Here is a 13797-nt window from a genome sequence, read left to right on the forward strand (position 1 = left end):
CTCGGTTTACACTATTGAACCAATAGTACATTTTTATCCGGGATTACTTTCGTATTCGCGAATTGAACTTAATTTTGAGTTGTTTGAACTTCATTTTGGGTAGATGAGTTTAACCGTGTATAGCGTCGTCGATGCATCGTCGGGTGAGCGTCGATCTTGAATGAAAATTAGGGATCCTATATTAAGAGATGTGCGAATACTTTTCCAGACAATTTAGCAACGCTGTTACTTTCGTAAACAAACGCTGCCAGCACTTGCCGTGGCGCAAAATGTTGGAGCTCGAACATGACTTTGCGCATAATGGCATTTTCAGATTTCGTTATCTAACGTCCAACAGTGCATTATCACTAGAATAAAAGTACAATACAAATGAACAAAGTACCATGCATAAACTAGACGACTTCATCTTGCCAATGTAAAACAAATTGTTTATTCGACAAAACTTTTCGTATTTTTTTTCCTTTTTAATCGCAATACCTTTCAATCCGCAGCAATAACAATGTTCATTTGGCTCAGCTTCTGACAGCTCTCAATGTTCGATTGGCTCAAGATGGCCGCTTTCGCATATCTCTGAATGTAGGATCCCTAGACAGGACAGTCTTCTCTTCATTCATCGTTCGTCATTCATTCGCGTTTGTTGTGCAAGTCGACGTAGTCGCTGGAGTGTCGTCGCGAAGGAAGTAAAAAACTGTAAAAATACTGCTGCCAAGTGCAAAGTGAAGTTTGTTGTCTGGCTGGCTGCTCGGTGTTGTGTAGGTTGCTAAAAGTCGTGAAGGGAACAAACGGTGGCCCCACTTAGCCTCTGGATTATTATTAGATTCTTCGCACAGCAGTTTACTTATGTGCAGATTTGACGAACTTTAGACAATTGTTTCGAGCAAAGGCCACCCTCTTGAACCAGATTGCCCGATTAATGTTGCGATGAGTGGAGTTTTGAAGCTGAATGTTTGGACGGGTTTCGTCCATTAGAGTTACAAAAAATCAGTCCGATGAGTACAGGACTGGTCATACCTCAGGAAAGCGAACAATCGCACATTATTATCATCGTGAAAGCATTCAATGTTGTAAAGTGTTTGTGTTTAGTCAGAATGCTGTTTGTGTCTTGTTCGAAATGGCCATGATCGCCGCCGCCCTGTGGCCAGACGAGTGATTGATACGTCTCATGATAACACGAAACATATTGGAGAAGGAATTGCTGGGTGTTCGCGATAAAAACAGGATGAAACTGGAATAATTATTATTTTGCATACATAAAATGTTACCGTTTTCTTTAGTTAGGTACTTAAATGCAGATTAGACAATTCAACTTGAAATTAAGTACTGTTATCGGGTTATCGTCAAATAAACTGCACAATTGTTGCAGAATGGTACATGTATCAAGCGTTAAAATCATATTTACTTGCTCAGTGAAGTCAACGTTTAATGATTTTAATATCGCCCCTCCAAAATAAAACAGAATTTGTTTTCTTCAAGTCGTACATGTTTAAAAACATTCATGAGAATCCCACCTTGAAGTAATCTTCTTTAGCGTTATTGTTGTTTATTGAACCATAGACTGGATGCCCTATTTTCATCGCTAACACCCACCAAACAATGACGAATTGAGTGCAATTTACACTAATATTGAATAAACACCGCCTGAGGCGTACAAGAAAGAATACGGACGCGAATCGAGAAGAAACCCAAGTGACATTGTACAAGAATACGCATTCCTTCATTAAGTAATTCAGCTCTGTGTACGTTGATTTTTTGTAGTGTGCGCTGTGCTGTAGGAAATATGATCATGTAGGGCAAATGGCGTGAATAGTAGTACACAATATTCACTAGAAGAGACGATACGAGCGCTTGCTGGTTGTGAAAAAAAAAACCGGCGTCAATTATCAACGGCACTACAACACGACCAACATCACAGGCGTCAACAAAGCAAAACACAAAAGGAAAAGGACGATTAATTGCAGGGCTGCAACGACCAGCCGGCGACATGCATTTCTCCATTCCGGACACGCAGGAGTTCAGCCAGGACAACTCCGGATCTTCTTTTACGGTAAGTGGAATTTATGGGCGTATCGCTTCTGTTTATTCTGATATCAGGTAAATAGCCCACCCCACATGCGCAATCATTTGCATTGGGAACGTTTATACGTTACGTAACGCTTGGAAGGGGAAGGGAGTTGCTGGAAGTGTGCTGATCTAAAGAAAATTTTCAACCGCTTCTTACAAAAAAAATGACATAGCATTTACTTCACTTGTAAATACAATTAGATAGTGTGAACTCTCAAGTACACTGTTCAGTAACATATGTGATGAATTATATTTATCTCTTAGCGTTTGTTTTGTGTAACTTATCTTCTTCGATTCAAAGAATCTATTTTTAAATTGACCTGCTTCTCCATCTGCTACCGCAACTCGCATCACATTGTGCATCAATATCTCTAGTTTTCCTCTACTAATTTTGACGTAGGGCTTGCGTGGACGCGGCGTGCATGCAGCTTGAAAAAAACGCTACGTGGGCATTGGCCCTAAGTTAGTTTTTTGCCTTTCTCGTACAACAAAGCTGTACCGAAAGGCTATCATTTCACTCTGGAAACGAACTTTTTACAGAAACATCTGATAGTAAAGTTTCTTTTACCATTCGACTCAGTTTGATGAATCGAGGTGATGTCTGTGTGTGTGTATGTTTGTGTGTCTGTATGGTCACTTTTTCAACCTTAAAAGCTCACACGATTTTCATGTACTTAGACCTAACTGATTTTATCCTTTCGCAGAGCCACTCTTCTTATCAGGATAAAGTGCCCAATAGTGGACCCTCCAGCGATTTTTGCATTATTACAGCACAATGTAAACATTTTGCTATGAAATTCCATCGGGAGAATCTACCTTACAGTTCTGTGATTTGATTACATGCATTGGAAATGCTATGGAAAGTAAAATTACACACTTAAAATAAATCGCAGATTTCTGTGAAATTTCACCAAAATCTCAACAGCAGAACTGTTCGGTAAAAATTTTACAGATTTTTGGTAGTTTTGACAGTTGAACAACGGAAAATACCGCAGAAAATCGGTGAAATAATTACCGAACAAATCTGCTGTTGAGATTTCGGTGAATTGAGGAAAAATTCACCGAAATCTGTGAAATGATTTCAGTGTGTAGATAATTTTTTACAATTCTATAAAAAATAAACACGAGAATGTCCACTATAGGACTATTTAGGGGGTCCATAATAGGGAAGAAGAACGTCCCGAAACGAAACATGAAAATCAAATGAAGTGTCGACTATTGGGAAGTAATTTCCTATTATGGACCCCGCGATGGGCGAATTTAGTCAGACTTTAAAATGTTAATTTTAATGAATAAGGTCGTGTATTTGAGTGTTTTATGTATGCATCGTGAAGAGGAGATGCAGAACTTGTTATTAGATACCAAGCAGAATTAATAGGGGCAGTAGGGGCAATATGAGCAACCCTCATTTTGAGCTTATTGACAAGTTTTATCATGTAAAAGTTATATGATCTTTAAGAGGATGCTCCACATATGCCTCAACGTGAAAACCGCATTCAAATTCAATTCCAACATGAAAATACACTTGAATATGTAAATTTTCGCTGCATAGTCAAAATTATTATTAGATTTGAAGTTTATAAATAAGGTTTTGACACAAAACTGATTAAAATACAGGTCAAAAATACACCACAATCAAAAGATATATTAAAATTGAATATTGTGCACACATGTTTGTATTGATACAAATCTAAATTTATCATAAAACTTTTTTTTCCAAAACCAGTCTCTATGGGGCAATATGGGCATACCTGCACAGATCAAGATAACAGGCCCTAAAATGCGAACAAATTCAAATTTCAGTAGTCAAATACAAGAATATTATCATATATGTAAGATTCATTACGGAAAAATTACAACAGCGCATAACTGCGATCACAACAGAAAAAATGACCATTGACCAATTGAAATGTGGCTGTTCAAACAGTGAAGAGTGGCAAATCGGTTCAGTCCGCTGTTGTACGGTTTATTAATTTTATTTGGTATGGAATACTTCAAACTGTTGTAGGAATATCATATTCTACCATATTACAATACTTTTTTCGCCTAATTAAACGTTTTGGATGGGTGGCCCATACTGCCCCAAATGGTGGCTCATATTGCCCCATATAGTCGGGAACATACATTGAAATCAATACATTTTTAAAAGTGCATTCCAACAATTTCCAAACGCATTTTTCGTCATTCATCGACGTAATATGAAAGGTAACATTCTCTAGTATAAGTCAACTACATTTGAATGATGTTTTTTTGAGCTTTTCAGCGCTTTTCAGAACGATTTCCTTAGGTGGCCCATATTGCCCCGATCACCCCTATGTTGAAAAATTCTAGTTCTTATGACAGGAAGAGCAAAATTTCGCTACTAGGGCGTCCACTATTGGGCATCTTACCCTACATGCTATTTAATTTGATCAAGATTGACCAATGCGGATAAACCGGGTCCCTTATCCTCCTTGCCTCGATCCCCCCGGGACCACGGGATGCTGCGACTACTTCGGGGGGGGGCTGTGCTCATGCACTTCTTCTAAAATTCCGGCCCCTAGCTTAGGCTAGTTCGCCGACTGGCTTGCTGAGATCCACTGCTACGTTGTCTCGATCCCTCGGCGGTCGTGCCGCAAACTTCCTCACTCGAATCCTCCTGACTTCCCCCGGCGTCGAGGGTGGTCCACCAGTTCCGGTGAAGGAAACTTCCGCACTGATGGTGCCCCGACTACCGGCGGCTATCGCAGGGGACGCTTTCGCGCATTGCGCCGACTTCGTCTTCGGGTTGCAGAGGTGGTCCGACAGTTCCGGTGGTGGATGACGTCCGCACTGGCGGTGCCCTACATACCCGAAGCACTTCCTTCTTCTTTCTTCTTTCTTCAGCAGGTTGACTGATCGAGTGCCGAAGTCGGTCCGACGATTCCGGTTGGCAGAAGACTTCCGGTTCACCGGCGCCCCGACGACCCGAGGCCAAACACTGCTCACTATGCTGGTTTTTACTCCGAGCCGACGCTTATTTGCTGGTCCCTTCTCCATCTACGCTGCAGCTCTGACATTATTTGCCTCACGACTCTGCTTACCGCATGCCACGTATCTTCATCGTGACACATTCGCTCTGCGATGTTGTCCACGCTTAGGGCAGGCATTCCTCTACGTGCTTCCGCAAACCTCGGACAATCGAATAACACGTGCTCTGGAGTCTCCTCTACGTTGATACACGCCGGGCAGAATGGCGAGGACGCATGGCCACACCGGTGCAAATATTGGCGGAAACAACCGTGTCCGGACAGGAACTGTGTAAGGTAAAAATTCACCTCACCATGCTCCCTGTTCACCCACGTCGACACATTGGGGATGAGCCGATGGGTCCACCTTCCATTATCCGCATTGTCCCACTCCTGCTGCCACTTCACCATAGAGTCCAGTTTCACCGTCTTCCTCACATTTCTGGTATCTCTCCGTTGGTAACACTCGATATCCGATATCTGCTAGGGTTATGCAGATTGGAATCATCCCTGCGATAACGCAAACTGCCTCCGAGGAAATGGTTCGGTACGCACTCGCGACTCGAACGGTCATTAGGCGAAACACGCTGTTCAACTTTCTGCGGTTACGTTTCGTCTTGAGCGCAGCTCCCCAGGCTGGAGCTCCGTACCTTAGTATCGAGGATGATACTGCTGCCAGAAGACGTCTACTGCTGCTTTTAGGACCACCCACGTTCGGCATGATCCTTGCAAACGCACTGACCATTTTAGCCGCCTTTTCGCAGGAATAGTCCACATGGGTGTTGAAATTCAACCGGTCGTCGATCATCACTCCTAGATGCCTCAAAGCCCGCACGGACAGTATGTTGTGCCCTCCTACGGTAATCTGGATCCGCTGGATCTCTCGGCAGTTGCTAACCAGCTTCTGTTTTGTGGTGAGCTAGCTGCAGCTTGACTCCGTTCATCCAGTTTTCAACTTCGTCGGCCGTTTCCGCCACCAACATTTCTACTTCTTCCAACGGCTCTCCGGTTATTGTAAGGACGACATCGTCCGCGAATCCGAAGATCTTCACGCCTTTGGGCAGCTTCAGTTTTAGAACTCCATTGTACATAATGTTCCACAGCGTTGGGCCTAGTATGGAACCTTGCGGAACACCTGCCGTAACCCTAATCGACTTCTGCCCCGAATTCGTTTCGTAAACCAGGATCCGGTTCTGAAAGTAACTTTCCAGGATTCTACACAAGTAGTCAGGAACCCGCATACCGTGCAGCGCTGCGACGATGGCCTCCCAGCTGGCACTGTTAAAAGCATTTTTGCCGTCAATCTATACTACAGCGAAGATTGCCGCGACTCTTATTCTTGGCCGCTCTCTCTGAAACTTCAATGATCGTCCTGATTGTATTCACCGTTTATCTTACTTTTCGGAATACGAACTGCTTTTCCAATAAGCCGGTCTCGTCCTCTGTAAACTGCGTCAGCAGATTAAGCATAATCCTTTCCAGAAGCTTCCCCAGTGTATCCAGCAGGCATATGGGCCTATACGATGCTGGATTCCCCGGCGGTTTCCCTGGTTTCGGCAGCAGCACTAGTTTCTGGATCTTCCACCTATCCGGAAAGTTACCATCTGCTAGGCATTTCTGCAGCACCATCCTGAACAAATCTGGAAACGCCAGAATCGCAGTTTTTAGAGCCACGTTTGGAATTCCATCCGGACCCGGAGCTTTCTTCATCTTCAGACCTTTCGCCACTGATGACAGCTCGTCGTTGGAGACTTGCATACCTGCAATGGTTGCTCCGTCTTCATCTGCGTACGGTGTAGGCGGCCACATCGTAGAATCATGCTGCGGGAAGAGACCGTCAACGATGATCTTCAGCTTGTCAGGACACATTTCCGCTGGTGTCGCTGGACCCCTGATCCTCGCTGTTACAACCCGATACGCATTGCCCCAAGGATCAGCGTCAGCTTCCCGGCACAACTCCTTGAAGCAGTTAGATTGGCTGACTTTAATCTCCCGTTTGAAGGCCGATCTAGCTTCACGGAAGATTATCTTACGCTCCTCTCTGACTGTTTCAGACCTTGCTCTCTGGAAGCGTCTTCTGGCTCTGAGACACGCAGCACGAAGACTAGCAAGAGTTTCGTTCCACCAGTAATTAAGCCTCCGGCTTCTCCTTGGCTCCAGTCTCCTTGGCATCGTCGCATCGCATGCCCTCGCAAGAGTTTCTGTCAGCTCATCTACATCGAGATTTGTAGCGCCGCTGTCTGCTCGAAGTGATTCGATAAAGAGATCCTTGTCGAAGTCCCTCGCCTTCCATTTTCGACCGCTATTCCTAATCTCTCGCCGTACCGTCGGCATTCGTGTTCCAACACTATACCGAATCGCCTGGTGATCACTATGTGTATAGTCCTCACTAACTCTCCAGCTCATGTTCCTCACCAGCGACGGACTACAGAACGTGACGTCGATGATGGACTCCCTGCCATCTCTGCGAACTGTACTAACGGTACCTTCGTTGCACAGCCTGACGTTATACTGCTCCAAGGTCCATCTTGGGGGTGCGTAGCAGCTACACACGAAGATCCCGTTGATTTTGGAGATAACGAAACCCTCGCTTGAGCTGTCTACCACTTCTTGAATAGGGAATTTGCCCATCACTTGGATAGCCGCAATCCCCGATGAATCCGCCACCCAGTTGCCGTTGTCAGAAGGGATCCGATACGGTTCAGCAATAATTGCCACGTCACACATTGCTTCTGTTGTCGACTGCCACAACAGTTGCTGTGCGGTGTCGCAATGATTGAGATTCAACTGGATGATCTCCATTAATCCCGGCCCGCCACCGCCTTCTTGTATGCAGGGCATTGAAAGCCACCCGTCGTATGCTCGTTTCCGTCCTCCGGTTTGCAGAGCAGCCATCTTGGTTGCTTCGTGCAGTCCCTAGCAACGTGTCCTTCTTCACCACATTTCCTACATAGGCCGGATCTATCCGGGCCTTTGCAGTTTCGCGCCTGGTGGCCAAACGCCATGCATTTAAAGCATCGCTCCATCTGCTTGGTGACTCGTGGAGCGAATCTCAACGGGCACACCGACCATCCTACTTTCACCTTGCCCGCCTCCACCATTTTGTTGGCAGTCTCTGCTGGTAGTCGTATCGTAGCTACTTGTGTGCCACCGTACGCTCTCCTCAGTCGAATCGTCATTTGCACTTCCCCCAGCTTACATTGTGACACCAGTGCATCCTTCAGTTCGTCTTCCGTCGTGATCTCGTCAATGTCTCTGCACTCGACCACTGATCCCTGCGTTAGAGCTCTTACGTTACCGTCACTGCCCAATGAGTTGACAATGAGCTCCCGGAAGGCCGAGCTCTTGATCGTGGGATCCTTCTTCAGCTCGAACAGCAACTCCCCCTTCTGGGTACGCCTAGTTCTCACCACTTTCTCACCCAAGTCTTTTAGCTCCGGGTCCTCTCTCACCTTCTTCAGGATCGCTGCGTACGACGTTTTGTCGCTCGCTTCCACGACCAGGGCATCACCTTTAACTCTCTCCCGAGGAGAACGACGTTTTTCTTTTTTCTTCTGTTCCTTCCTCTTTTCTATATTCTCCTTCCGCTTCTTCCTCTTCTCCCGCTGACTTTCCACGGTCTGCCACTCACCACCTTTGACACGTTCCTTCAGCACGCTGGCCAAGTCCTGCACATTCCGTTGCTTTTTCGTGACTTCCTGCTCTCCAGGCGAATCCCTTCCTCGCTTTTCCGTGCGAGTGATTCGAGGACTTTTAGGTGCCTGCTGTATCTCAACTGCTGTATGATCCGCCGCTTCTTTCAGCACCTTTTCAGCTGCTTCGGCTCTCTTTTTTAGCGCGATCTGTTCGTGTTCGGCTGCTTTTACGGCGGACTTGATGCTCGTCACTAGAAGCTTGATCTTCGTGTGAACATTGTGCTTGTCCTTCACGAAGTCATAAAGCTCGTTGACTCGCTTCCGCACCTCCATCAGGTTGGTCCTCTCAAGTTGTAGCTCCTCCTGAATAGCACCACTTTCCGATTTTTGGGTGGACACCCTATTCCCGGATCCTAACTCCTGTTGGCCTGCCTGGTTCTCAGCAGCCTTGGCCGTACTACTGGTACTCGCTACTGCTGCCTGCGACATCACTGGAGATCGCTGCAACTTCCCACTTTTTGCGAAAACATTCGCTCCGCCTGCTCCTTCGTTGTTTTTTGTATTCGTTTCCATGTTAAAAGGGTCCCCCCTCCGGGCCGTTATCTCTACCTGTTGTAGATAGTCGCCTTTTGTGATCCCATGGGTGCCTTTGTAAACAGTGAGGTCCATGCAAGGGTTGACTCCGGTGCCTTATAGCACCGTGTTCAGAGCCGGATCGGCGTAAATCAGGAATGGTGCATCTGAACCTACTACCCACCGGTATAGGTGACAGGTTTTGAGCGTTACCGGAGGCCTGCCAGGTTGTTTATCGGGACGGAGGCAGACGAACCATTAGCCTGCTTGCCATTTGAAAAAGATGTCACTCTTTTTTACTCAGGAAACAGAATAGCTCGGCTGTCAGCCCATATACGCCTAGTCCTATCCATAACCGAGAATCGTCCAATGTCGTTTGCCGTGACCAGTATACCATAATCAGGATCTTACTGGTGTGAATCCTGATGTGCCGGTTGGCACTCCTCTTGGGCTTGTGTGCTTTGAGCGGCGCACGGTCGCTTTGATAGGGCCTGCTTGCAGACACATGCAGCTTTTTATAGAGGATCAACAGAGCCCACTACTGTCAAACCCCACCACATCCTAGACAGGCCCCCTAACTCGCAGTGGCCATGGGGAGGGGTCGTCAAGCCCTTGGACAAAGTCCCTGCTGCCCGTTTCGAGTGCAACTAGTTTCATTCGACAAAGAAACTTTCCTAGTTGGACACTATTGTTTTTGTTTGTAAATAACTCATTCGGTTTGAATAATATTTCTATTTTTCTTTTAACAAATACGCTGTTTACATGCACACTTTGAATCATTAATCAATTTAGCCGTGACGCAATCCATTACTCTCATAGTTGAGTAATTCTTAAGTAGCGTGATATAATCGCATCAAAACTTTTAACCGCCAAAATGTAGGCAATTTACGTTGCATTTACCATACTAATTCTAATTCAACACATTGAATCGAGAAAGGCATAATCACCACTGGTGGATAAATTTGGGTTTTTTTTCATATAATTGGGACTCCGAGCATTGAGCAGCTACCATGCTATAATATAAATTACGTTCGCTCGATGGGTTAGAATCCTCGCTATGGCAATATCGGTAATGCTAACTCAACGAGCAAAGCTTTTCAAAGCTTGCAATGTGGAACGTATTGAACACGAAAACTAATCGACGAACAACGTACGCGCTTTTAAGTTGAGAGCTGACTCGCACTCGATGATGATTATTACCGATGTGCTTCAGTGAATGTGTGGGCCAAAGTACCTCAAGTCTGTATTAGTCGAAAAAATAACGTAAACATTGCCACCCACAGTGGGTGGGCCGAGTGAAACGTCACGTCTGTTATGAAAAATGTACTGAGTATGCCAGACGTGACGTCACATTCGGTCGCCATCGGCCATCTTCGGCAACCCAGCTGATAGTTTCTCTCTCAAAAGAGCGAATGTTCGTTGAACAAATACTACTTTAGGGTTCGGACCACACCTGTAGTAAAGCACATCGGGCTCAACATCGGGTCGGAACCGAGGCGAGAAGGATTGCTTCATGCTACAACATGGCACTGAGAAGATACATGTTTAATTCGTTCAGTACTGTATTAAGAGAGCGTACAGATACAATCAACATACGTTCACCATTCGCATGCCATAAGCTTTTCCGAAATCAAGCAAGGGCGTGAAATAAAAGAATTGTGGAGCAAAGGGAATGCACCTAAATGTTAAACTATAAAAACAACCATCCGTTAAGGTCACTAAAAAACGGCAATTTCAATATATTTACTTACATACTTGGATCCTGTACACCTTCGGTGGTGCAAAGGGCCGACTCGAAAGATCTCCATCCTGAGCGTTGCCCGGCTATCGCTTTAACCTGTTGCCATGTTAGATTTCGGTCGACTTCTTTTATTTCTTTATTGAGGCTTCGCCGCCATGAGCCTCTGGGTCTGCCTCTGCTGCGATGTCCCGCTGGGTTCCAGTCTAATGCTTGTTTACAGATTTCGTTTCCGCCCCTACGTAGAGTGTGGCTGACCCAGCCCCACTTCCGATCCCGAATTTCTGTTGCTATCGGCCTCTGGTGACAACGACGATGGAGCTCGTTGTTTGAGATCCAGTTGTGAGGCCACCAGGCCCGAATTATATACCGCAGGCATCTGTTAATGAACACCTGCAGCCGTTGAGTGTTCTCCACTGATACACACCATGTTTCGCTAGCGTATAACAGCACAGATTTCACGTTAGAGTTGAAAATTCGTATTTTGGTGCGTTCACTTATCTGCCTGTTTTTCCAGATATTTCTTAAGCTCGCAAAGGCAGCCCTTGCTTTCTTGATCCGTGCGCCTATGTCGATCTTGGTACCGCCGTCTGACGCCATTTGGCTACCAAGATATTGGAAGCTTTCAACATTCTCAACATTGGTTGCCCGGCAACTGTGAAACTGGAAGGAGTCACCGTGTTTACATCCAACGATTTGGTTTTGTTGACGTTGATGACTAAACCTGCCGAGGACCTCGGCAAGGTCGTTGAGCTTACTCTGCATATCAGAGCGCCGTTGCGCGAGGAATGCAACGTCATCAGCCAATTCGAAGTCGTTTAGGTGCTACATCGTTATAGGCTGCCATAACAGCCCGCGGTTTGGTTCACGGTCAATCGCATCTACCAGAATCTCATCGATTACGATGAGGAACAGTAACAGTGATAGAATACATCCTTGCCTAACACCAGCTACGACCCGGATAGGGTCGGACAGGACCCCATTGTGCAGCACTCTACACGAAAAGGCCTCGTACTGTGCTTCGATGAGGCCGATGATTTTCTCAGGAACCCCCTTGCGTCTCAGGGCGCCCACATATTCTCGTGATTGAGACGGTCGAAAGCTTTTTCGTAGTCAATGAATACCAAGATCACAATTCGAAACCTACACATCTAAATTTACATTGAATCGCAAAATTAAACACTACTTAACCAAACTATTTTTATTTTTATACACTATAATGAGCGATTCCAAGCAACAGCATCAAAATTTAAGAAAATTTTTAATTCATGATTTTCTATTGAGTTGAAACTTTGCACAGTTTTTCAATTTCATCTAAATCGTCATTTTTCGATATCAAATCTTCATATTGAGTCACGACTAACTTTTCAAAAGGGTGTATGTGAAAATGGTTCAAAAATATTTAAAAAGCTGCACAGCAAAAACGGAATGTTCGATTGTTATGATTTTTTCAGCAACGTTAGACAACTAAATGGTGATTCTTAAGAAAATGTGCACAGTAAAAAAAAATTTTTTGCCTTTAAAAATATCATTTTTGTCACAAAAACTCAAATATCTCAAAACCCTATCTTTTTTCGAACGTAATTTTTTAGGGAAAACGGTCCATTATATTAGCTATCTACCATAAAAATTTGGTGATGGTAAACTAATAAACAAAAAAGTTATGACATTTCAAACATTTCACAATTTTCACATATAGTAAACAAAAAAAAATTTCCGTGTATTTTTTTTTTTCAAGGATCGCAGTTTGATGCTGATTTTATTGTTAAGGGCCTTGCGTGAGTTAAACAAGTTGTTTGTATGATATTCCATATTTATGTATTCATCGATATTATGTATATTATATGTATAAATATTATATGTATAAATAAATAAAAATGAATTAATATTATCCTAAGTATTAAATTAAATGTGGCAGTTACACAATGTTGTTATAGAAACTCTAAGAGTTTTGGGTTTTAATTTTGGTATGATATCATGAAAACAGTTTATTAATTTTGTTTTTTTAATTTTTTTTTATTCAAATTTTTTAAAATATCGAACACTTTTGAATTATTATCAGCACAGTTTGAGTATAGTTTTGCTTTAATTTTATTTTCCGACAATGGAATGAAACAGTGAAATTTTTGGGTTCCTTGGATCGTTTTCGCGTTATTAAATTGCTCGCTGAGCTCTGAAGCCTTTATTTCGTACTCTTCAGTAGTAGTAAAACAAAATGATAATTTGGTTAAATCTTTTTCTTTTCTACGATTTGCCCAATCAAAAGTTCTTTCGCAGTTTTAATTGGATGCTCACGTTCTTTGGCTAAACTTGCTCTTGTGGCCATGCGCTTTATTGTTCCTCCAATAGCATCACAAGGACCTTTGCCATGTGATGTAGCAAAAAATGCCATTCTGCATCAATTCCGTACATTGATTTAAATTGACATAGGCTCGAAAAATTCTTACGATTTTGTACTGCGACGCTGCTCCATCAGACATGAAATATATCTTTTTGACTTCTTTATGCTTATCAACGCGTAAAAAGTTAATCATTTTTCAATGAACAAGTTTACGGATACTGAATCGTGTCTTAAATCTTCGGAAATTATAATAAAACTTAAGTGTTCAATTTGCGTACTTCCATTAAAATAAATAACGAATGGATGAATTGTAGCTTGTTGTACGTTCCAGTGATGGGACTGCACTTCATCTTGCAATACAAAGCTGTAATTTTCAGAAAAATCACAAATGACTAAAAATTCACCATTTTGTAATGTATTTTTCGTATTTTTAAAAAGCTGGATTGTTCTGTTTTAATGAAA

General features: G+C 43.7%; 1 protein-coding gene across 4 annotated transcripts in view; it reads left to right on the top strand.

Moving 5' to 3' along the window:
* The first annotated feature begins 626 nt into the window (after positions 1–626).
* Positions 627–13797, top strand: part of LOC134226514 (sorting nexin-17-like) — a 36315-nt gene continuing 23144 nt past the window's right edge. The window contains exons 1-2 of one of the 4 annotated variants that reach the window (XM_062707342.1): positions 627–752; positions 1756–2044. In XM_062707342.1, coding sequence (XP_062563326.1) covers positions 1982–2044 — 63 coding nt within the window. In that variant the 5' untranslated portion in view covers positions 627–752; positions 1756–1981. Of the gene's footprint in view, positions 757–1528; positions 2045–13797 lie in introns of all 4 variants that reach the window. The other 3 variants (XM_062707345.1, XM_062707344.1, XM_062707343.1) reach the window with 3 other exon arrangements.

The sequence above is a fragment of the Armigeres subalbatus genome, chromosome 3 (genome assembly GCF_024139115.2).
Source record: "Armigeres subalbatus isolate Guangzhou_Male chromosome 3, GZ_Asu_2, whole genome shotgun sequence".
Lineage (NCBI taxonomy): Eukaryota > Metazoa > Arthropoda > Insecta > Diptera > Culicidae > Armigeres > Armigeres subalbatus.